At 42.5% G+C, this 24,133-nt stretch overlaps 2 protein-coding genes and 1 long non-coding RNA gene across 4 annotated transcripts; 2 read left to right on the top strand and 1 right to left on the bottom strand.

The window, feature by feature from the left end:
• The first annotated feature begins 743 nt into the window (after positions 1 to 743).
• Positions 744 to 13,122, top strand: LOC112487637 (uncharacterized). 2 transcript variants are annotated; one of them, XR_003050924.1, is made up of 3 exons: positions 744 to 1,434; positions 3,447 to 3,536; positions 12,989 to 13,122. It is a non-coding gene; the product is annotated as an uncharacterized LOC112487637 (long non-coding RNA). The 2 variants fall into 2 exon arrangements; XR_003050925.1 differs by having other exon boundaries at positions 744 to 1,392.
• wnt1 (wingless-type MMTV integration site family, member 1) lies at positions 6,891 to 18,582 on the bottom strand. Its single transcript, XM_008318879.3, has 5 exons — positions 16,416 to 18,582; positions 16,061 to 16,173; positions 13,855 to 14,108; positions 13,454 to 13,719; positions 6,891 to 13,353 (listed from the first exon to the last, which is right to left on the bottom strand). The coding sequence occupies exons 2-5, from the start codon at positions 16,159 to 16,161 to the stop codon at positions 12,862 to 12,864; spliced, it is 1,113 nt and encodes a 370-aa protein (XP_008317101.1). The 5' UTR covers positions 16,162 to 16,173; positions 16,416 to 18,582; the 3' UTR covers positions 6,891 to 12,861.
• A 467-nt stretch (positions 18,583 to 19,049) lies between these two features.
• On the top strand, positions 19,050 to 22,781 carry wnt10b (wingless-type MMTV integration site family, member 10b). The gene is made up of 4 exons (XM_008318881.3): positions 19,050 to 19,935; positions 20,568 to 20,830; positions 20,956 to 21,407; positions 21,496 to 22,781. The coding sequence occupies exons 1-4, from the start codon at positions 19,862 to 19,864 to the stop codon at positions 21,991 to 21,993; spliced, it is 1,287 nt and encodes a 428-aa protein (XP_008317103.1). The 5' UTR covers positions 19,050 to 19,861; the 3' UTR covers positions 21,994 to 22,781.
• The last annotated feature ends 1,352 nt before the right edge of the window (positions 22,782 to 24,133 follow it).

Here is a 24,133-nt window from a genome sequence, read left to right on the forward strand (position 1 = left end):
TATTATCAATTTGAAGGTTTAAATCCATTACTACCAACCTTGTTTTGCACAGTAAATCAAAACCTTATTTAAAATTTGTACTATTAATTATAATGATAATACTAATAATAATAATAATAATTATAAAGAAATTCTGTTTCACATAGCTCATTCATGGTCAAAAGTGACAGAGAGATGCTTTTTTTTCTTTGGAGAAATCAGTCCCGCAGTCAGTATTTAGAAAAGAAGAGAGGAGAACATAGAATGTATTCATTACATGAAGTACTTTACAAATATAAAAACCAAATAATACAATACATACTGATAACGAGTCTTTTATTTACATCATACTGAATTCAGATCTCACCTAACGTAATACAATACAATACAAAAAAAACCCACAGGACTGTGATAAAAATAAATAAATGTGTGGGAGAAAAGTACAGAAACCTGTCACATCACTTATTGTAAGCCTTATAATATAAAAATATAATATATTTTATATAATATAAAATTGTACAGGACTTCACAATCACTCTACAAAAATATGATTAAACCTCTACGACTTGTTTCAAAAGTACTTTTATAATGTGAGGCTGTTTGTTGCACGAAAAAAAAAATCACCATCCAAAATGTACGTGTTGAGTGAAACGTGACCTTTGGGTCTGTGCGACAGAATCTGTTTTCTGTTTCTGGTTGACCTTTTTTTCCCCTTTGTAGTGGAACACAGGTGCAGGTTACACCCACACGCTAATTCCTACACGGAATCCTACAGTGAATGGAAACAGAAAAAAGTCGGAACTAAGTATATGTAAGAAGCCATACAATTGCTTTTAAATTTCATAACTGATTCTAAACTGTGTGTCAGGAGAATCTCTGCTTCATTTTTTTTACCATACGTACAGCCTACATTTACCAACTCATAAAAATACCTTAAAAATACCCATCCCATACCAGTACTCTTTGTCTATTTAAGGTCATTCTTTTTTTAGCCTGTCTGTTACTTTTAACAACTGATTTCAAAATATATTTAGAAAAACGTTTTTAACCTGCACAGACTTCCTCTGACAAAAATACAAAATGTCACTTGACAATAGTTTAAATTTGTTTATAATGTAACATGGTACTGTTTACAGTTCAACAGGGAACTGTAAAGAACAAAAAGTTACGTTAAAAAAATATATTTTACGTTATACTACGGAGCCCCTAAGGGGACACGGAGGCAAATGAACATTTTGTCGCTCACCTGAAACTTAAAAGTATTTTTTACTTATTTATTCCCCCCTCCCCCATGTCCCTTTAGGCGATCCGTATTTTTACGAAGCTGTTTTGCAGAGGTTAAAGTTGAAAGTGTAGTCGGTTTAAATGTTTCTACTTGTTTCTGTGTGTGGAGAAGGTCACGGCTGAACAAAGGTGGGAAATTATAAAACTTAAAACAGCTTTGTGTCTTTTTCGGTAAGTCATAGGCAAAGAACTGTTTACCTGTCGCCGGTAGGATGTTGGTGTGGTCCTTTTGTGCGTGGACATTTGCATATTTTGAACAGCTGCAGCCTAGTAACGCTTTATATTCAGATTTAAGGTTACTCTGTTGTCATTTTGGTAAGAATTTTTTAAAATCAATGTCGGTAGTACAGTTAAGTGACTTTACGCCACGATCTCCAAAAGTACAAAGTAATGTTTTTTTCCTGCCTGCATAAATGAGTTTACGGTGTTGTATCGATGTTCGTTTCCCTGGTGAGATGTGTACCCCAGGCCTCTAAACGAGGGAAGGGAAACCGGAAGTCATGTTATAGCGAGAGGAAGAATCGAAGTAGCGCACCTTCTTATTTAGGAAATGAACACATTTAACGGCGCAGTTGAAACTCGCATAACACCGTTGTGGGCTTTTCCATTATTCCATTATCCATTATTGTTATTATTTTTATTTGTCTGTCTTTTTTGTTTTGCCCTGCTTTCTTATTTTCCTCTTAGCTTTCCTTTTAGCTATTTTATTACGTAACAGATGTTTACGTCTACAGTGATGCTATTTTAGTCAAACCAACGAAGTTGGAAAGTTGGAACCGAGTTTGTCATTTGTTAGTTGAGTTATTCAATAATAATAATAATAAACACCTTCCTATGTTTTAAGCATTTCCTCTGTAATATTTTAACGTCCGAGTTTAATCATCCTGAACTCAACTCAGGTCAGGATGATTAACGATAGGTGCAAATGGAATGCACCTGTTTACGGCAATTTTGTCAGAAGGAAGTGTGTGTATTGTCACACCAACACCGTTAGATGTCAGCCTTTTATAACACAGCATGATGACGAGTTACTTATGACTCCATGGAGCCAGTATAACAACCAATCACCAGAGGGCGTAATAAACGCTGAAAACAAACCAGCTTTTTACCGGTGTCATTGGCAGCATTTGTACAATAATTAACTCCATACAAATTACAGTAAACAGAAACAAATTAATTACGTCAATTTTTGATCAATGTGTTTCTCAGAACTCATGTAATCACGTAGTGAAAAGTTGTTTTTTTTTTAAAAAATTGCTGTTGTAGCACAGTTGCTCTGTCTAATAGTTTAATTGTTTAAACTGACAAGTCTTGGCACAGGCCTAACAAGTGGTACTATACACTAAGCTTTAAAATGAATTGTTAAGGTGAGCTCAAATGCTGAAAATGCAACTATTTGGTGTCAGAAAAAGCATAAGCAGCAAAGTTCTATTCCAAAAGTATAGCTAAACAGTAAGTGTTTGCATAAACAACATTACAAATAATTTAAAATGCTATTCAAATGTACTTCACAAGGATTTAACACAACATTCTCAAAATTAAGATTATCTACCTTGAAAAAAATGTGTCAACACAAGTCGAAGTAAACCTTTTTCTCCCCTCTAACCTCAATTTTCCATAAGCCAACTATTAATGTGTCATATTAAAACAAATCAAGCCGTAATGAAACAAGTATGTTTATATCCCGAATAATTTATGATGGAAAAACCCTGGCATTTATACAGATGTGAAGTTGGTAGCCTATCAAAATCAGATCAATTAGTCTATCAGCTAACGGATGATCCAGGTGCCAGAAAAGTTTGCAAGCACCAGCCAAGACAAACAATCTGTTCTCACACGCCCTCAGTTCAGAGAAGCAGCCACAGCAGCTGTTCCTCGAATTGTTCATACAATATGCATGTGATATTAGTTAATGCACTTATTGTGTCAGGTCTAATATATAAAGAATGTGTTTATTGTTTGGCAGCCGAGTGTTAATCGAGGACATAAATGCAGGTGCACCCAATGAAGGCTGTTAATCTTTCAGTATTTTCATGACAGGGTTGATGGTTCAGTGTCCTCTTTGCATGTTATATATTACTCCTAAATACTGACATTGCCAAAGGATTTTGTATGTAATTTAACATTGCACTTTTGACTTTGGCTGTGACATCTTAAAAAGAATCATCTCTTCATCCTCTTAGGGGCCTCAGGTTCTGGACACAAATCACAAGCCCACCCTGGACCACCAGTGGACATCATCCATTCAGCCTCACATTTATAACAGTGGTTAGGTGAGTTGTTTTTTAATAGATGTACAGTATTTGACTTTCCTGTCTAATGTCACAGAAAAGTCACCTGAAGCTGATTTAAGTTTTTAACGCTTTTGTAAACACTAGGTTTTATGACAACTTACAGACTAGAGGTCACACACTGCACAACTGACCTTGATGAGTGACCATAGACTTTATGATTTGTCTTAATGTGTCGTAAAAATTCTCTTGAGGTCTTCAGTGCGACCATCGTTGTATAGGCCGTTGTATCACTGACGTAGCTCCATTAATTTCTTCTCCATTTCTGTGGTCAAGACTGACTTTGTTTGCACTCTTCCTCCCTCACTGTTCTCACTCTTTTTTATATACACAGTAAATATCTCGCTACTTCCTGTCATTGTCTGATGATATTTCCTGTATCTTCCCCTCTTTTTTATTGAATGTTGGCAACACGTGTTTACATTTGGTTCAGTGATGAGTTCACACTGTCTGACTTCCTCCATATTCAAACTGTAGCTGGGTCCCCTCATACACCTTTTGTGCTAGCCAGCCATGCTGAATGTCACCCACTGCAGACTGTTGCAAACTTTGCCCAAGTGAAAATCATGGGCAGAATCTGGGAACTCATCTTGCTGTGTGTCCTCAGCTTAACCACTGCTGCGCTACTAGACAGAACATTAAGTGAAGTCAGAGTATTAAAAAGCTGCTGGCATTGTTGTTGTTCAAATAATTCTGGCTCTGGAAGTGATTAGCCCTCAAAGTCTGGGTGAGTATATTGCTAACAGCGAGAGAGACAAGGGCGGGTGGCCGCAGTGTTGCACGAGTGTGTGTTCTTACGAGAATGAGTGGGACACAGAGACAGAAATGTGTGTTTTGATGGAGCACGAGAGAGGGCGACTGGGGTGGTTCTGTTATGCAAGCGGTTCTCAGTATGCATGTAGATTGGAAGTGTGTGGCTCTAGTGGTTGGCTGTCCCCTCTGTCACTGCCTGTAAAAGCACTTGCCAAGAGAAATGTCTTCTTTACAGGCTTTGGCTGCCAGATGCTGGGGATGATGGATAGCAATGCAGGATGGGAAGATGGAGAGGTGGGAGCAGTTGCTAATACATGCTAATACATACTAGGGGTGTAGAAAAATATCGATACACCGATATATCGCGATATTTCATTTCAAGATATTGTATCTATATTCCACAGTGCTGTTTTGATTTTTTATTACTATTATTAACAATTCAAATATTCATGGTATTTTATTTTGCGTTGATTTCTTGGTGGGGTTTCTTGGGTGTTTACTTTGCTGACAGTTCTCCTACAATTCATGAAAAACCCCAAAAACCTCAATATATCGTCACGCCTAAAGTATCGCAGTGTATCACAATATCGTTGCCCCTGTATTGTGATACGCGTTGTATCGGCAGATTCTTGCCCATACATGTGCACAGAGATTCCACTGGATCTGGACTGGTGTGTGAATAACTGTACGAAACTCATACCCAGTGACACACAGGAAGTATTTTACCAGTTACGACATGTCGCACTGACGTGTTACGTGTGAACATGCACTATGGGAATGTCTACTGATTCAGTGCAAGATACTAGGTGCAAAATGATTTGGACATGTGAAGGACACCGTAGAGTTGCGTACGTCTGTACGGTCGTTGTGAAGCGTCCATGGAGGCGCCAGCGTGTGAATGAGTGTCTTTGAGCGGGACAGTCGGTGACACAGGAATGTGTCATAGCCACTCGGCTCCCAAACTGCAGCAAATAAACATTCCTGTACTGCTGTGTCACTGCTGAGCCTTTGCCCACTGTCGCTGTAAAACACAAGATGTAATTAAAACCAAAAACTGAGCTTTACTGCTTTTGTTTCCAGCAGTATCAGTAAATGATGAGAAGATAATGGCTGTGAGCCTCCAGACATTTCTCAGCACTGTGGTCCAGATCATGTCAAGATGGTCCAACTGCTAAGAAAATGATCTGAATCATATTTTATTGATGGCTGACAATACAGACTGTTGTCATTTTGACTCGCAGAAATTCAATCATATTTCGCCGAGTTGTAAAAATGACCTCACATCTCGGCAAAGGAAACAATAGCAGTGTTCAAAAATGTCACATATTCTGATCCAATTCTCCACAGTTTCACACAGATCCATTCAGATGAGGAGAATGTGTTAACATTCCATGGAGCCAGACACAAACTGCTGCAGTTCATCACTGACTGGGCCGCTTGATTGGAATTAATTTCAGGCTTCATCCCTGCTGACAGGTGAAATTATGCACAGGCAAACCTTGTGTCACACGGATTCCATCAGTTTGCGCCCATATTTCATATGCTGTGCTGCACCCAGGCGCTGTCAGAGGACTGTAAACATACTCTACTGTTGGTTGTCCTTTTCCCAAACTCTGTCCCTGTCATTACAGCTCTGTTTACAGGACCATTTACCATGTTTGCTAGCAAAAGAATATACTGTGGCTGAAAATCACACTCTGACGCACCATTTTCCAGCGAACGCACTTCGCTAACCAATCGGATCGATTCCGATGTGTCACTTGTTTCTTGTCTTGTCTTCCAGATGATAAGGGATAAGAGAGTTTTATCTCCGTGTAGGGGAATTGTTCTTACCCAGAGGTATCTGAAGGGTTTTTTTTTTCAGTTGTTCGCAGACGTGCGATGTGTGACTGTGTCGAATCCCATTGGAAAGTCAAAGAGAGAGTTGAAAAAATTGAATTTTGGTGACAAAAGAAGAATGCTGATATGATGTTGCTTCAACCAATCAGTGGTTCTTATCCAGACAAAGATCTTGGATTAGTGTTGAAACTTGTCCCGTTGTGTAAATGTTGGGGTGTTGTTTCAGACTGTTGGTTTCACCTCTGTTGGCGTTTCCATTTTACCTGATGCATTTAGAACATAAGCAACTGGATTGTCTTTATAGAAGACGTTCTGGTACCAGGATTGTTCAGAAGTCAGTTTGAATTTAAGAAGCATCTTGGGTGAGAGGTGAAATGTCTTCTCGAAACCAAGACAGTCCTGTTACCAACGCCTTAACTTCAATTTGGGTGATGTTTCATTCAGGTCAATTCTGACTTCCAAAAAAACAAAAAAACAGTTCAGTAATCATTGGGTGAGGGTGGGTAGACACTGGACAGTTCACTTGCTCATCACATGGCCACACATAGAGGCCATGTGAGAGGAAACTGAAGAGTCCCACCACACACAGACACGGAAAACATGTCTTCTACCACCGTGTGAACCTGTTGCCATTTATTTTTGCAAAAAAATGAATATTCATTCACTGAGTCTGAGCTTCCAACTGTTCTACCAGGAAAAAGACATCACTCTGAGACAACCAGTGAGACACTACCAGGAAAAAGACATCACTCTGAGAGTGAACCAATGAGACGGCATGTGTGAGCAGAGGAGAGACAGGCTGAGTGAGTGAATACCAGCTACAAATATCTTTATACATATGTGAAGTGTGCTGTCATGTCCCAAACAAACACGCATGCACGCACAAACTCTACAGAGTTACATCCCTCCCATCATAACTGCAGGGCTCGCTCTCCATCTCGCTCCACAGGGGCACCGAGTCTGACCACAGACATCATACTGATTGCTCACCGTGGTCAAGTGGTCTGTCCACATTCCCACCCTGACTCACTATGTGCAGAAAACCCAACAACGGAAAATAGTGGTTAGAGAGTGTCTGGAGGTTTGCAAACGGCCGAGAGTATCCACCGTGTCTCTACTAAATCCATCTCATCTCCTCGACGGCACTGCTTCATATCCTGGAAAGACAGGAACGGCCAACTGCAGTCTATTTCTGGCATGTGAGGAATGTTTCGGACTCGTAGCGAGAGGATAAAACGCAGAGGGCACTTGAGTGAGTAAGTGCCGGGATGAATACAACCTTCCCTGGCTCCTGTGTGACAGGTTGTGTCAGGCCGGTAGATGATGAAGTGATGGAGATGTTAGGAGGCCACAGCCATTGTGATGCTGGGTGGCTGTTACTCTGGAGGTGCCATCTGCTGAAAAGGTCAGTTGCTAGGGGATGATTCTCCTGGACCGTGTCTGCTTCCCAGCTGCCATCCACACACCCACACACACACACACACACACACACTAGTTGGAGAGTGTGCACTTACAAACACACACTCATGCTCTTTTCATTGTTTCCTATAAATCTGCGTTGAGTAAATCTGACCCATCTGACTGACCACCGCTAATCCACATGGCTGTTATTTGTAACTTTAGGTGAGTTTAGATTGATTGTAATTATTTATGCAATGTGTGCCTGTGATGAGGCCGTAAATGCATATCCTATTACATAATAGTCCTGTGGTCACTTAGTGGCACCGAAACAAATGCTTCCTATTGTGTGAACAGTGTTAGGGTGTTCCTGTCATAACAATGCCCTAATTAATTGGAACTTGGACCATTATCAAATGCTAGGATTACAATGAAATGTTGGGGCAGCGCAGAAGTCAAATCAGCATTGTGTGCCAGATGCAAGCCACGCTACATTGTCCATCACAACCACTTTGAGCAGCCTATCATTCTGTGCGGTGACCCAAACCCAATTCTGAATTCTTTATCGTACGCCCTTCAAATTAAAGCCAACTCCACCCAACGGGCAAAGATTTTTTTCCACAATTTAGCAGGAATTTTAATGTGAAGCTGCTGTGCCTTCATTATGCCATATCATCTTCTCTGCATGTTCTCCAGTGATTGACCACATGGCTGCATTATTGTTGGGGGAACAATGTGGGACAGTAAAAAACTGTTTTCCTGCAGAAGCCTAAATCAGGAACACCCTTGAAAAATGGTTCTATTAACTTTGACACTCTCCTGCTGTTGTGTCGGTCCTCAAGTCAGAGGTCCTGAAAACAGCAAATGAATCTGTTCTGCTGGTAAAAGGGAACATGGATGGAAGTTGGCCACATGACAGTTACTGAGCCCCGGGACATAAATGTTTTTGACATTTCAGCTCATAAAGCAAGAGCTGCTGCATAAAAAGTTGCGCTAACAATGTGATGAAGCAGACATTCTGATCATGAGTAAGCAGCATCTGCTTGTCGTCAGACTGTGTCACTGTGTGGAGATATTGGCAATGAAGAGGCTGACAGGATCCATACCAAAAATGCGACTCAACTGTACAAGTTTTTGCAATCTCTGTACATTTTTTATTCTTCCACTTACACCCCCTCCCTCCCCCCGACCCTCCCCTCCTGACACCCTCACCTCCAGCCTGTGCGTGTCCACTGGCTTCTCCGAAGACACTGACTTTTTGTTGTAGCGGAGCAGTTGTTTTTGTTTGTGCCCTTCTTACCGTGGCTGCCTGCTCACCGCCTGGCAGCCCCGTGTGTCAAAGGTGGCTGCAGCAGAACAGACTGTGGGAACAGCCGGTTAGCCTCCCCTGGTCCCCTGCTCCCCAACCAGAGGGGCAACCATCAATCCAGCTCTCCCCCTGCCCTGCACACACACTGAAGCACAAACACACAAATGCCCAACCAAACACACACTCACACAAAAAGCCTACAACGCTCACACCGTCTCCCAATAATCCTCGGAAGCAATTTCATCTCGACTCGGGTGGCGGCCCATTGTCGCCAGCCCCTTCAATCTTTCCTTATTAACTCTCGCTTTGTCCCGCATCCGAGCTTCTGGACTCATCTCTCCTACATTCCGATCAATGCTGCTCCCAGCACTCCCAGGCAACCTCCTTTCGCTAATCCCACTGCCTCCCCCACCAGCTGCCCCACCCTAAGGAACTCTTACTGCCTTTTTTTTCCAACCTGCCGATCACCTACTTACAGAGTAAGGTAGGGGCATTAACTCCATGGGCTTTCTGAAGGCAGAGTGTGATGGCGGGGTGGGTAAAGGAGGAGGCGGCCACAAAGTGACTCCAGCCCAGACAATTAGAACAATGAGCAGGGCCTGTAGGGGGCTAACTCGCTGCGTCACGCCTGGACGGTGGGGTATTTTGTCAGTTTAATGAATTGTCCGTCAGGCCAGGGCCACATCGCAGTCCGCGCAGAGAGAGGCCAGCAGGGACCCAGACACTAAGTCGGTATTTATTACACTGCCTTTGTCACTAATTGAGCTAATTATCACTGACTCTTCAGCACTCCCACAGGCAGCACCCCCTCCACTCACTCTATACCAACTCTCCCACCTTACTCTCACACTTGGGTTTTTGAACCCGTGGCTCCTCTTTTTTTAAATTGGACTTCACTTTCTCCGTCAACGTTACTTTCCACACATCTGCAATTAGCTGTCAACCGTCAGTATGTTGGTGAAGTCAGGCTACACTTACAACACAGCTGGGCTGTTTGACTTGGATACTGCCAGTTTTTCCGTTTTCAAGCACTAGCGGGGAAATGACTGGTTAACAGATGTTTGTCTGACTCCATTATAAAAGGTGATAATAATCGTACTTTGTAGGATGAAAGTCCTGCTGCTTTGTAAACGTCTACGTTTTAAAACAAAGTTTAAAGCTTTCATTCCTATGACTTGATAATTGAACATAAATAAAAACATTGGGTTGCAGCTGATTGTAATGACATTGTAAATCTATAAACAAGTTAAGGCGGCAGGAACTCACCCGACGGGGCTTCTGCTTATACTACAGTCAGCTAAGTGTGCAACCATTGCTTAACTTCCTTTTGGACCTATATAAATGGAACCCTCCTTGTGGCCTTCTTCGACCTGCTTGTTCTAGCGATGTGCTTGCCATTAGCTTTAGCATGAGTCAGCTAGTAATAAGCAACATATATAATGACTTCTACAGACTTTTTTTAGTGTTAAATGTTATATGAACACTACCTTCTGCTTTTAGTGTTGGCTAAAGGCTAACACTATAGTTGCACATATGGGCAACTAACAGTTGTATGTATGGGCAACTGTTGATACTATTTGTTCTCAAATTTCCCCCAAAGCATTAGCACATGTTTCTTTAGCTCACAGCACAAGGAAGCAATTTTGTCAGATGAACATAAATATATGTATATGTATATATATAATTTATATATGGGCTAAGTTTAATGGGTCTTAAACAAATCGTTCCAAAAGTTAACCAATTTTACAATAAAACATGTTCCATTTTTCTGTCAGGCAACTCCAAGAGCTTTGACAACTTCTTTCATTTATGCCTTTGTCAAGCCTTGATCACTGTTATATTTTTATTTGATCATTAATTGTTGTCGTAACCATTTTAAAATTGAGCAATTATCAAAATTTGGACCAAACTTAAATAAACATTTCTTAATTTTATTGAAGCTTGGCAACATCTTTTAAGCTCACTCCATCCAATATTTTTGTCTCAAAACGAACAGATGTAGAGAAAAAGCTTTGTAATTTTTTTAAAAAATAATGTTTTTTTTTCATGGTATTTCTTCTCTTCGTAGAGACGGTTGGTATTTTATGGTTTGTTTGACCTAATGACAATTTCTTGCTGTATTCTGTTCATTATAATTGGCAGTGATTTTCTTTCATTTCCTCACGTTATCAGAGTCTTCTCTAAACCACATCTTATTGTATTGAACACTTTTCAGGGTTAAATGACCTTTACCTCTTTCACTACTTTTACACCAAGTGTCTCACGATCCGACGTATTCGCTCTGTTAGAACAACACAGATGTTACAGATTTGAACAGTTCATTTTCAGCCCTCTCTTTGGTCCATTTTGTCTTACCCTGTGTGACCCGACAGCTGTGTTGGTCTGGTATAAGGACCTTATGTGTGTGTGTGTGTGTGTGCGTCTGTGTATTGGTGGCCGTACAGTGTCTCCACTTTGTTCTGTGTGGATGACCCGGCTGCTTCTGTGCTGTGGTAGGCTCTAAAGAAAGTGCAGCGCTCTCCAAACTCCTGTGGTTAGTCAGGTTGCCAGGGGTTTGGGGAGCATTCATTTTCGCATTATGATTTTTTTTTTTTTCAATTCTCTCTTTGACATTATACAAATGAAGCAAAGCATTCAATGCAGTAAAATCCTGTATAACATAAGGTATGTGGCTGGATAAGCCGGGGCCGTCCCTGTGGTTGGGAGCACAGATACAGGGATGTTTTGTGAGCTGTGGAAAGAAGCTGCTTTGGTGGTGGTAATAGGATTAGGCGGAGGACACCCAGGGATAGGCTTATATGTTCACTTTGTTGGTTGTCAAAACTATCTCAAACACAAACTGCACCAGACATAATGGCATCTTTTGACACATTCAGAAGGGCAGCTTAATTGAAAATATAGACTTTATTATCCTATCATACAATACAAAAGTGGAACCTAAATCTTTTTAATTAAAATCTAAAATTGTCTTCACTTACATCTCTCTATGACAGTATAAAAAATTCCCAGAAATAAATATTTCATATGTACAAAATAAAAATTAAAAAAAGTAAAATATTCAGTGCATGACCAAACGCAAGTTTTGTTCATAAGAGAAAACAAGCAGAGAAATCAAAGTGTAGTGTTTCTAGTGGGATTGGGGTTTGCGTCCGCTACGTTACACCAAAAATAGAAAAAGACATGAGATCAAATACTTCCTGACTTGACCCTAATGATACCATGTTCTCCAGCCACTGACATGTGCATTAATCATACAGCAAACGTACAAGAGACATCATCATAAATATAATCATATATCTTAGTATTTACAGTATTTTGGTTCGCTTAGCTGGTATACAATATGATTTCTTCTGCAGAGGCTACTTCACTTTATTTTTTTTTTATGAAACAAAGCTGCGTTTTGCAGCCTCTAGCCTGATGTTGAACATATGTTTTTTCTCATCTCATTTGGCAAATGGCATCTAGTCTTTCAGTGCTTTGATTATACATTCAAATGAATTTGCGTCACTTATATTTGTTCAGTCATTTTCTATTGTACTTGCACTGATCTCTATCATGTCGCATCAGGACCATGCCGTCGCCAAAACAGAGAATGTAAATATTTAATGGACATAGTAGGAATTTCTTCAAATTCCGTCCTATGAACTAGTAGAGTAGAAAATTAATTTCTCTTTTTTATAATCACTGGGTAAAAAGTACATGTACTAGAACTTAATTTCCTGCCTTTTTTATATCAATCCACAGTCTTAATCCTTCCATTTCGAATCTACATAAAGGTTAAAAACAAAATACTATATTTATTCTCATAAGGGCAAAAACAAACAAATATATCCTTTATACCTCATGTCATGCACTTGTGCTTCCTTTTGTTTGATTGGCTGTATTAAATTTCCCTGTATAAGTTTATTTACCTGGAATATTTTGGGGTTCTCCCTAACATCTTTACCAAATGTCCATCTTTGAAATTTTAATATATAGAAAAGTACAACTAATATTTCCCAGCTGTGATCATAGACACTGGTGCAACGTTCGTGTACTGGTGCAGTTCAAGCAGCTGACATGGCAGCACCAGTGGAAGGTACAGTGGCAGCGTTCAGTCACAGTCTCTGTCCGGGTGTTATACCCACGTCCACAGCACAGCAGCTCACATCCGTCCAGGCCAGGAGAGGAGCTGTTGCATGTTCTCCCGGAGGTTCCCAAAGTGCCAGTTTTGCCATTGTAGGAGCAGAAGTTTGGTGATTTCTCATAATAGACCAGGTCCATGGCAGACGGAGGCTTGTGAGCCGGGTTTTCTGGCTCCAGGTGGCGCGGGTCAGCTCTGTGAGACGCACGGTTGCTTCCTTTGTTGGCATACACTACTCTGGATGCTCCATCAAAGCGGTCCTTAAGGAAATCTCCCACTGTGCGGAAGCTGGGCAGTCGCATCCAACAGGTGCGAACAGTGCAGGATCCTGACATGCCGTGGCATTTACACTCCTGACGCATCTCTGAAGACACAGTCTGCATACAGGGTTGACATGGATTTCAGATTAACACGTCAATACTGATGTATGGATATATTTTGGACCAACAATGAGAGGTGTGACTATCAGAAGCTTACCATTCTGCCGGCTTCATTGTTGTGCAGGTTAATGAGGTAGCGCAGATCCCTGCCCCTCTCACTGGAGTCAACAAACTCCTGGCTAAACATCCGACCAAAGTCCACGTTGTCACTGCAGCCCCCCCAGTGCCAGTCTGGCCCCCCAGGGCCCCGACGGCGGTAATCACAAGTGCAGGACTCAATGGCCCCTTCTGAACATGAACGTGCCACAGCATGGGTGACCCCTGCACTGGTAATTGCAAATACAAAAGCAGTCTCTCGGCAACCTGAAGAAACAACATCAGACCATTTCATTAGACATTATAGGAGAGTTCCATTGTAATGTCCATGTGAGATTGCATTATCTGAAAAGAAATATATATTTCCGAGTGTCTGGTGCGAACGACGAGAAAGGGACTCACCACGATTGACAATTTTGCCAAATATTCCGGGACTGTGGGTGGTCGGGCAGTTCCAGCGGCGGTTGCGGAACTGCCACTTGCACTCCTTTATGGCAGTGTGCAGCCCAGCAGCTATGGCATGCAAAATGCCAGGGTTCTGGCGAATCAGCCGGCGCTGGCGTCGACTCAGCAGGGCCAGGCTGGGGTCCAGGACCAACTGCACGTTTTTGGAATTGGTCAGGAGGTTGGATGAGGAGGCCACATTGACAATACCCCTGGCACAACACACAAGGACAAAGGAATTCAGACTGGTAGGGGCTGGCAGTTCGTGCATTGCATTGCTATTTGTGTGATCTTCTATCTCAAGCTAATGTCTTGGCATCTCCTGTTTTGAAATTACGGCCTGTATTGTAAACTACAGTAACAAACAGAGACACGAGCTGTTCCAACATCAGGGCTAGAAGGTGAGACTCCACAAGCCGGGCTGTAGCCTGTGCACTGCCCTCCTCAGAGTGCAGTAATGACAGAAATCGGATTACATACTGGGAAGTTATGAACAACTAGTGATTTACTAAACTATAACTTATGATCAACACAGAATTGACCAGAAGCAACATCTGACCACTACTTTAGAATTATACTACTATTTATACATAATATACTTTATAATATGTATAACATCTATGTATTTATATATTTGTGTTTATTTTGTTTAACCAATAAAAAAAACTAAACTAAAGACAGTCATGAGACGTTACTTATTTTGTTCCTTTCAAATATCAACTTTTACACAAAAATGTACATTTCCTGTATTTTACATTTAATTTAATTTTAAATAGTCTAATAATTGATGATCTAATCTGCTTAATTAAGGGGGTAAAGTTGACTGGAGCCTATCGCAGCAGTCATTTGGACAGGGTGGTGTACACCCTGGACATATTTCCGGGCCACATACCATTCACCCTCACGTTTACATATGCTCAATTCAGAGTAAACAATTAGCTTAATGCTAGTAACGAATCATTGTGATGATATGTCCATGTCATAACGGTCATATTCTTCATATTCTACATGTTTGAATAGTAAAATACTCTATGTTAGAAAGTAACTACCTGTGATCCCTGTAATCTTCCAATTTTGGATTACTGAAGATGGATAAAATAAACTGCTTTTAGTAATCATGTGTGTTGTTTCAGATTACAGGCTGTTTGGAGTTTTTTTTTACTTGATGTGCTGGGGTTTTTCTTGGAGGTCATTTTAATGGATGTCTTTTGTTTATTATCCAGAAATCTGGGTGGGTTTGTGTCTCGGTCTGTCTGATCCTGCAGGCAGCTGAATGGTGAGCCTCTGGAAGATTATTGTTGATCTCGATTTTTGAATGTGTTCCCCCTTTCCAAAAACCTTTTTTCCTGTGTATTTTCTTGGATTTAAACTGACATTTTCAATATTTAAAAGCACACTGACGCCGTCCATCCGATGTCACCACAAAAACGACAAAAACTTTGTTGAAATAATTTCCTCAACAAACCCAGCCCACAGTTTATGGACTTTTAAACAAGCAAGACAACAATTCAACTGAAGCGAAACGACACAGAGACAGTACAAAACAAAATATTATGCAACGTGCTGTTTCAGGTCACTCACACAAAGGAATGTTAATCGACAGAGCCATGGTTAAAACATATGCTCTCCTCATGCACGAATATATATATATATATATGCTATAAAATAAATCCATATTTAATGTATTCCAGATTGGGCTGAAAATGTTGAATTGTTTTCAAAACCACAAAGACCGAAATGACTCGCAAACACAGGGAGGCGGGGGCGTAAATGGATGTGTACACAAATTGAAGGTAGCAAAAAAAAAAAAAGAAAAAAAACAAAGAAGAAGAAGCTCAATCTGGAAAAAAAAAAAAGAAAAAAAAGAAGCTCAATCTGTGTGAATTTCACATCGGGGATTAAACCACGTTAATAATTAGGGTAGTTGAGTTCGTCAGTAATGTGGAAATGAAATCCCACGTCTTTAATATCATGTGGTGACTCTTTTTCCTTCTGTGCAGACTCTACGCACGGTGCCAAAACTAACATATTAGAAACTGCGCGCAATGAACCGCCGCTCACGGTCTTCCCAAAGTTGAAAAGCTGCCTCTAATAAGAGTGTCTTCGAGGCAAGGAGTCGACACATGAATGAAGCGCGTCGCCACAGAGTGATCAGTCAACTCACCACCAACGGCCGCTGTTGTTGACGGCCCCTGTGCCGGAGAGCGACGACACAAGCAGGATACAAGCGGCTTTCACTCCTAACAGCAGCGCCAGACTCCTCATGGTGCCTTCGGACTGAAAGAGATGAGAAGGTCGTTTAATTTTCTCCAAATTATGTTTCTATATTGTCCCAAAATGCTTAAATATCAGCGAAATTGTGCAAAAAATATAGACTGAAATGAGCGAAAAATACATAGTTATCAAGTAGGGGACATCATTTACTCTTAAAGTAACATGTACAGTATAATGTAAAAATAATTTTAAAATGAGGTAAAATGATCAATAAATGATCAGAGTTAAGGTGGATCGATACTCACCAAGCGACACAATCCAGGCAGTTCTTGGAAGGTGAGAGAAGCAGGCAGCTGTAATTGACCGAAGTGGCTCCTGATTGGAGACAGGTTGTTAAATGATGTCCAGACTGGATGCTGCTGCTGCTGCTGCTGCTGCTGCTGCTGTCTTCTTCACTCTGTCTCTCTCAGTGATGCTCTGCGCGGCGCATTGAACGCGTGGGACAGTCCCGAAGACTTGATCCCCTCGGTGACTGATAGGCAACACATTCTTCTCTTATTGAGCGCTACGAGGGGAATAAAAAAGGGATTTGCTGCTCTCATCTCCCTCTGTTTTTTTCGGAGCCCTTTCAATAGGATTGGAGGGAGGGATAGTTAATGCTCTTCATAGGGCGCACAATGAATAAGGAAACACAACTGGGCAGAAAGGGGGATAAAAAAAAGGGCAATCCACGGTGTTGCGCATATTATGTGGAATCTCACGGTCGTCACAGAATCGTTTCCACGTTAAATGTGTGCAGCTGAGAGTTTTTTTCCCCTCACTTGGCCTTTGCTTGTGCCCGACTCCACGTCCTGTCCTGCGTAAGGCACCAGTGCGGCTGGGTTTGGTACAGATGCTGTGGCTCTTTGCTCCCGGCTGCTGCAGCTCGTGTCACGGTGCAGTACAGTTACAGAGGAATATGAGCCATCTAAATCTGCCCAGTTTTACCCGCTGGTTGAAATAGCCCACTCCCTATAACCGCATCTCCTCCTCCTCCTTTTTGAAGACGTGCTCCCAAAATGTGCACTGACATTTCTGTACATTTCCTCTCCTTTTACAGTCAACAAATCTATTAGATCTGTGCAACGGACAGCCGTGAACTCAAATGTGCCTTTTTGACATGTTTGTTAACAACTCTGGGTGAGGCCCAAATACACAGTAGTGTAACCAGCACTTTTTTACCAGCCCACGGCGCGCGCAAACGCATGAAAACCACTTTTACGCACGAAGAAAGAGGCTAAAATAAGCGACTATAACTCACGCTGCCTGCAGGGCAGTGTTGTTGTTTTTCTTTACAACGCAAGAAGAAATTAAACACGGTCTCCAATCTGAACCTCGATGAATGATGAACCAGGAAGAAGAAAAAAAGAGGGGGACGAGTACAGGACTAAAAGCCAGTCCAAACATCTGGCCTGCAGACCTCCCTCGACGCACATGTTGCTCAGTGTAATCACAGCTTGAGCCACTTTGCGGCATCGCCATCTAACCCCTGACTAGGAGCAAATGTACAGTAAATGTCCCCAAAACCTCCTCCGTGTTGTTTCTCTCCCCTGATGAAATGTTTCATGATGTGACATTTATCTCCGCTTAATTTGCATGTGCCACATTAGTCAGTCACTGCAGCGGCTGTTTGTGGAATAATCTCCCTCCTTCTCCCCTCAGATGACAGTAAAAGGAAGTGGGCTTTTGTTAAAAAATAAAAAGAAAGAAAAAAAGAGAAGGGGCTTTAATGACAGCCATCCTACGTTTATACTCCTGGCCTTATATGAAGCTGCTCAAACGGGTTTCCTGGAGCAGTCATGCGACACCGAGCAGATTAGAGCCTCAATCCGGATAAAGGGGCCTTTTATATACAAATCAACTTCAAATCACTTTTTAAGCCACTTAGATATACACGCCAAGACAGAATGCTAATGCACTTTTCATTGCTGCAGCTTAGGGAATGGAAGGAGATTAGATGAATTGGTGTCACTATCCAAGAACCGTGTTCGAGGGGGGTTTTAACTTAATTTTATGAAACTAACCCACGTTCATTCTAACGGGGTCCTGCAGTGGTTTCTCTCTTTAAAAAAGAAAGAAAAAGAAGTAAGATCCGGTCAGGAATCAAAATCCCTCACTTTTCATTTCTGAAGCTCTGACTGTGATCGTTAAGCTGATTGGTTGAGACAATATCACCTGCTCCTTTCAGCTGGAAGAAACGAACGTCAGATAATTTTACCGACGTGTCTGAACTGTCAGGTCCTGTCAGCTGATAGACAGACTAGAATTTTAATAACATCTGTATAAATATGAAGTCTAACTTTTGTTATGTTTGTGTAACATCAAGATCGAGGCTTGACTCTGTTTGATCAGCAGGTCTGACATTATTCTGCAGATAAATAAAATACAGAAATTATTTTAATTATTCCTACATTAAAAATAACCATTTGCCTTACGTTCTATTTGACTGCTGAAAAAAACTGGAGGCCTTAAGTTATTATTTAAAAAAATCAATGTCCACTTTAAGATACTGTGAAATATTGAAAACGTGACTTAATAATTTCAGGTGAATGTACGTTTATTAAAGCATTAATTAAAAATATTATTGTATTCTATATTAATGAAATTGAATATTAAAAAGGTGTTTTAGCTACAGCAAAGTTTCTGGATCTGTTGTTAAAACAATTTCGTTGTGGAACAACAACAAAAAAAAAACAACCAATTTTTTTTTCCTTACATACTACCATTGTCAAAGTTAAATTTAAATTTGCAAATCCGTTTGAAGTTATACTGTTTCCCAGGATATTTAATTCCATAATATTACAAATAACGACATTAAAAATGGCAACCTCTGAGTGCATATCATTTTATATTCTGAAATAAAGACTTTGGCGTGACAGAGTGAAGTTGTTTCAAACACAACAATGAGGAACAGCCGCTCTGGTGGAGGTGGTGTAGGAGTGGGGGGGGTGAGGTGGGGGGGGGGTCCACATGCCTAAAAACAGTATTGTTGCAGAGTCTGTTTGGAGCCGCTTGCCTGCTGCTGCCTCCCTGTCGTACAGTGGAACCCTCAGCTTGACCCTCCCCCTAAAAAACCCATCATTTAACTTGTGCCTTTATGAACAAAATCTTCTTATTGACTTTGTTTTTATTCATCATTAAAAACCCACGCATTATTTCAAACCACAGTCTTTAAAAACAATCCGGTCTGGATGTATGTGGCGCTGAACACATTTAAATGGTAGAAAATAATCCTGCATTCATATTTAAATGTCTATTTATTTAAGTATTATTTTAGTGTTGTATTTGTAGATTTATCCCAGAACATGACACCCCCCACCTCCTGCCCCACTTTGTTCGCGCAGCTTTGGGTAACAGCGTCTGTGCGTAAAAGTCTGGAGAGGCTTTTGCGCCTGAGGGATCCGTGGCGTTGAGACTGAATAAAATCATCAACTGTTGATCTGAATTTTATATTGGCCAATATTTCTTTCAAACAATCGCCTGTAGAGGCATCCCATCCTCTCCCCTCCCCTCTGTCTCTCCCTCTCCCCCTCCCGTTTACCCTCGCCCCCAAACTCCTCTCTCCTCTCCGTCTTCACTCCTCGGTCTCTTTGGCGGCGCATCGATTTTTCTCCACTCGTCTCCCTTTCTTTTTTCGAAATTCCTATTCTTATTCAGAGCAGGAAGTTCATTAACGGGTTTTAATGTCACGTCGGGACAGAAGCTTAACAAAATGGAGCTATCAAACAAACTCCGTTGGGACCAGTTCCTGATTTTGGCAGCGGCACTCATGTCACCTGCCCTACCGTAAGTGCACTTGAGGGGCTGATGGTACACGCGGTGGTCTGGCTACAAAGGCGTTGTTTTTTTATTGTATGTTTTAAACAACTTTTCCTTTTTTTTTTTAGAAAATCGTTTTCAGCTGCTAAGTCCAACATCTGCCCCTGATTTCACAGATTGATTTAGTGCAACAGTAAAACATCAGGATGAACATTTACTGAGTGTGTAGCCTTGGACAAGTCAGCACTGTGCCATGCAGAGTTCAGACTCAGCGCGAGTCCCGCAGTTGCTTTTTGGCAGTTTACTCTGTGCTTTGGGAACTGTTCAGATGCATGATCTGTTTGGAATTATGTTTTCTTCCCAGCTTTATGCAGTATCAGCACAAGACAACTAAATACGTGTGCAACTGATTAACACGTCTTATTGCCGTGTGTGTAATCTGAAAAACCCCTTCTAGGTGAGATTGACGAGACGAGGTTTCTTAAATCGTGACTGATTAGATGTTTTCTTTGGAGTTTCGTAAATTTCCAAAACACCTCCATTATTACACACTAATTTAGAGTTTGACTAATGAAGTCCTGACATCCTCTGCTGACCCCTCCAACCACCTCCTCCCTTACCCCCCCACCCCCACCCCCTCTGACTCTATCTCCCTCCAGGGTGCTGTGTAATGACATTCTCAGCCTGAAGGTGGCAGGAGATCCAGTGCTAACCCCTAACTCTGTGTGCCTAAAGCTGGCCGGCCTCACCAAGCGTCAGATGCGGATGTGTGTCCGGAGCCCTGACGTGACGGCCTCAGCTCTGCAGGGCATCCAGGTGGCCATCCACGAGTGCCAGCACCAGCTGAGGGACCAGCGCTGGAACTGCTCCTCACTGGAAGGCCTGGGCAAGCTGCCCCACCACAACACTATCCTCAACAGGGGTGAGAGTCTGAGGCAAGCTGATGATAGTCTCTAGACGGTCTCTGCAGGTCACGCACAGAGACACATGCAGGATGTTTTTCCCATCAAGCCGCTCATCTTCCACTCTTTGATCTTCTGCTTCCAGGTTACAGAGAGAGCGCTTTCTCCCTGGCTCTGCTGGCAGCGGGTGTGGCTCACTCTGTGGCCACGGCCTGCAGCATGGGCAAGCTGAGGGGTTGTGGCTGCGAGGCCAAGCGTCGCCAGGACGATGACAAGATCCGACTGAAGCTCACGCAGCTGCAGCTGCAGACCCTTCAGAAGGGTGGGGTTGGCATGAGCATGACTCGGTCATTACCCTTGGAGTTAAATGGCCGCCATGGCGACATGCCCGCTAACCTGCGCTCCACCCACCCTTCTGCCCTGCTCAAACCTTTGCCAGATGAACTCAGCTCCATGCAGGAGACCTGGGAGTGGGGGGGCTGCAGCCACGACGTGCGCTTTGGGGAGCGGTTCTCCAGGGACTGGCTGGACTCCAGCGGGTCTCCCAGAGATATCCATGCTCGTATGAGGATACACAACAACCGTGTGGGACGTCAGGTGAATGACTTGATCATTTTGTTTTCTTCCCGCCACTCCAGTGGCTGCGTTTACTGTCCATTAACACGAACAATCTCTCTCCACACAGACAGTGACTGACAACATGAAGAGGAAGTGCAAATGTCATGGCACATCAGGAAGCTGTCAGTTTAAGACCTGCTGGCACGTGTCTCCCGAGTTCCGTTTCGTGGGTTCCATACTGAAGGAAAAGTTCCTGTCGGCCATTTTTGTCAACTCACAGAACAAGAACAACGGTGTCTTCAACTCTCGGACAGGAAACAGTGCCAGGAGCACGGGGGGACTCATCGGGGGCCGCCGCCGCAGCATGTCCAGAGAGCTTGTGTACTTTGAGAAATCCCCAGATTTTTGTGAGCGTGATGCCGCCGTGGACCATCCAGGTACGCAGGGCCGCATCTGCAACAAGACCAGCCACGGCACAGACAGCTGCGGCTCCCTGTGCTGCGGCCGAGGACACAACATCCTGAAACAGACGCGCAGCGAGCGCTGCAACTGCAGGTTTCACTGGTGTTGCTACGTGCTGTGTGACGAGTGCCGTCTCACAGAGTGGGTCAATGTGTGCAAATAACAGCGAGTCCAGATCTCAGCTGCTTTAACCCATCCAGGACTCAAGATGGCGAGCCTGTCCCTTGGCTCACTCCTGCTGTTTGTTTTTCTCTTTTTGTGACTCTCCCACAGAATCTGAGTTTCACCCCACACCCGCCCGACTCCCTTTTTTTGGTCCATCATCTGGGATGTATTTTCTCTTTGTAGCCACTGTTATTCTCAGAATGCCAAGTCAGAGATTGAAGGGGTGATTCATGTCATTTGTCTTGCTGTGATGTGTTTAGACGATGCCCCCTCAGCCATGGAGAAGGCCTGTGCTCCACAAAACAAAGACCAACAACAGCAAAACAGCATGTGTGTATTCTGCCTCTACAGGCTAATTTATCTGGTTGTACCATAGCTGTGCATTCAAATGTGTATATTTGTAAATGTAATATTATTAAGATTATTATTGTGTTTGCACCTGTCTTCACAGTCTAATAGTTTTAGGAGTCTTGGACCAGCACTGTTAACAACAGGTTCTTCATAGTTTTTGCTGCACCTGTGACCTTTTTTTTTTTTTTTTTTTCAGTCAGTTTCAAAAATATTTTTGGCGGAATACAATTTGGGTTTTTTGTTTTAAAAAAAATTCAGATTTATTTCAGAGTGAATCGACACGTCAGAAACCACTTGCATGATTTTACAGCCTTATCAAAGCTTGTAAACTTCAAGATTAGACCCTTGATACCACATCAGCTGTGGAAACAGATTCTGTCTTCTAACCTCTTATGCTGAATAACTAATCATTAAAGTCTATTTATACCGTTGTAATTACAGCAATCCCTTCTTGACAGAAATATGCTTCCTCTCGGTGTAACTGTGATGAGTGTGTCGCTGCGCTATCATCACTGAGGTCCTGCTTTGGTCCATTCCTACGGCCCGTCCTCTCCTTAGATTCATCCCACATGTAGTCCATGTCAAACTGAGAGATGGACTCCCCGAAGGGTGTGTGTGCAATTCGGTGTGTGTCTGTTGCTGTTTAACTGGGGGGTGAGCTCCGTGCACTGCAGATTTGGGAGGTGAGAGCCATTTTTATGGCCACTCCATGCTGAGAGAAGGGCTTTTTATGGCCTCAGGATATTGTTTCCTTAAAGTATGACTTTTATTACTCGAGAGAAGCATCGGGAGAACCGAGAGTAAGGAAAAGATTATACCAGTCCATGCTGTGGGAGCATCTGAGTGAATCATCTGTCTAGAGTTCATAGCCAGGAAGTGACATGCTGGACCATGTGTTGCTGGGACGCTGTGTCTGTGTTACTTGGGAGATGACACAAACATAAACATGCGCACGGTTCTTCAGCTACAAAGACACATGAGGAAATGGCGAATCAGGCGCTCTCGTCCAATCAGAAACATGCACGCTGGTGTTCACCATCAGAACTCCAGGTGACCCAGGTGATGTGCACTCCTATTCTCATCACACTGGCAGATTTAGCAAAGCATTATTGTCAGCACCTGGCTGGATTTACGATCACTGCATTCCTAGATATGTTAGATGATCCAAACTGTCTCCATGCACGGTCCACTGGGAAAACCTCTCCTGCCGTAAAGGATTTAATACCAATTAAGTCTGTTTGTACGGACTTTGGTAAATATCCCCTGACTCCTGTGGAATGACAGTGCCAGTGGCGGAATCCACTGCTCTCTCTGTTTGGTATTTAGTGAGGGAATAAAAAAAGGGAGACAGTGAAGGGTGGGGAATGATAAAGGACTGGGTTTCTGGTTCGCATTTCTTTATCCCTTTATCATTTCCCCCCGGAGCTTTTGCAAAAGGGAATTTCCTGTCACTCTGTGACATGTGTGAGACAGAGGTTGGTGGACAGTCTGGGGCAGAGTCCTCTGCACTCGTTTCCATTTTTTTCCTCTCCCTTCGTCGCTGCAGACATAGACACACAGCAGCACATCCACTGCCCCTCGAGGAATGGCAACCAGATTGGGTTGAAATTAAAGAGAGAGAGGCCGAGAGAGGAAGTAGGGATAGATAAAAGTCACCCACAGTGATTGACAGGATGATTATATGTATAAAGTAAGGCGATTTAGTGTGTTTAGTCGGATATAAAGATGGGTCCTGCCTGTACACCAGGGATGCAGAGGCAAAGGACAACTGTCTTATGGACCTTAGG

The sequence above is a fragment of the Cynoglossus semilaevis genome, chromosome 10 (assembly GCF_000523025.1).
Source record: "Cynoglossus semilaevis isolate Cse_v1.0 chromosome 10, Cse_v1.0, whole genome shotgun sequence".
NCBI classification, from domain to species: Eukaryota; Metazoa; Chordata; class Actinopteri; order Pleuronectiformes; family Cynoglossidae; genus Cynoglossus; species Cynoglossus semilaevis.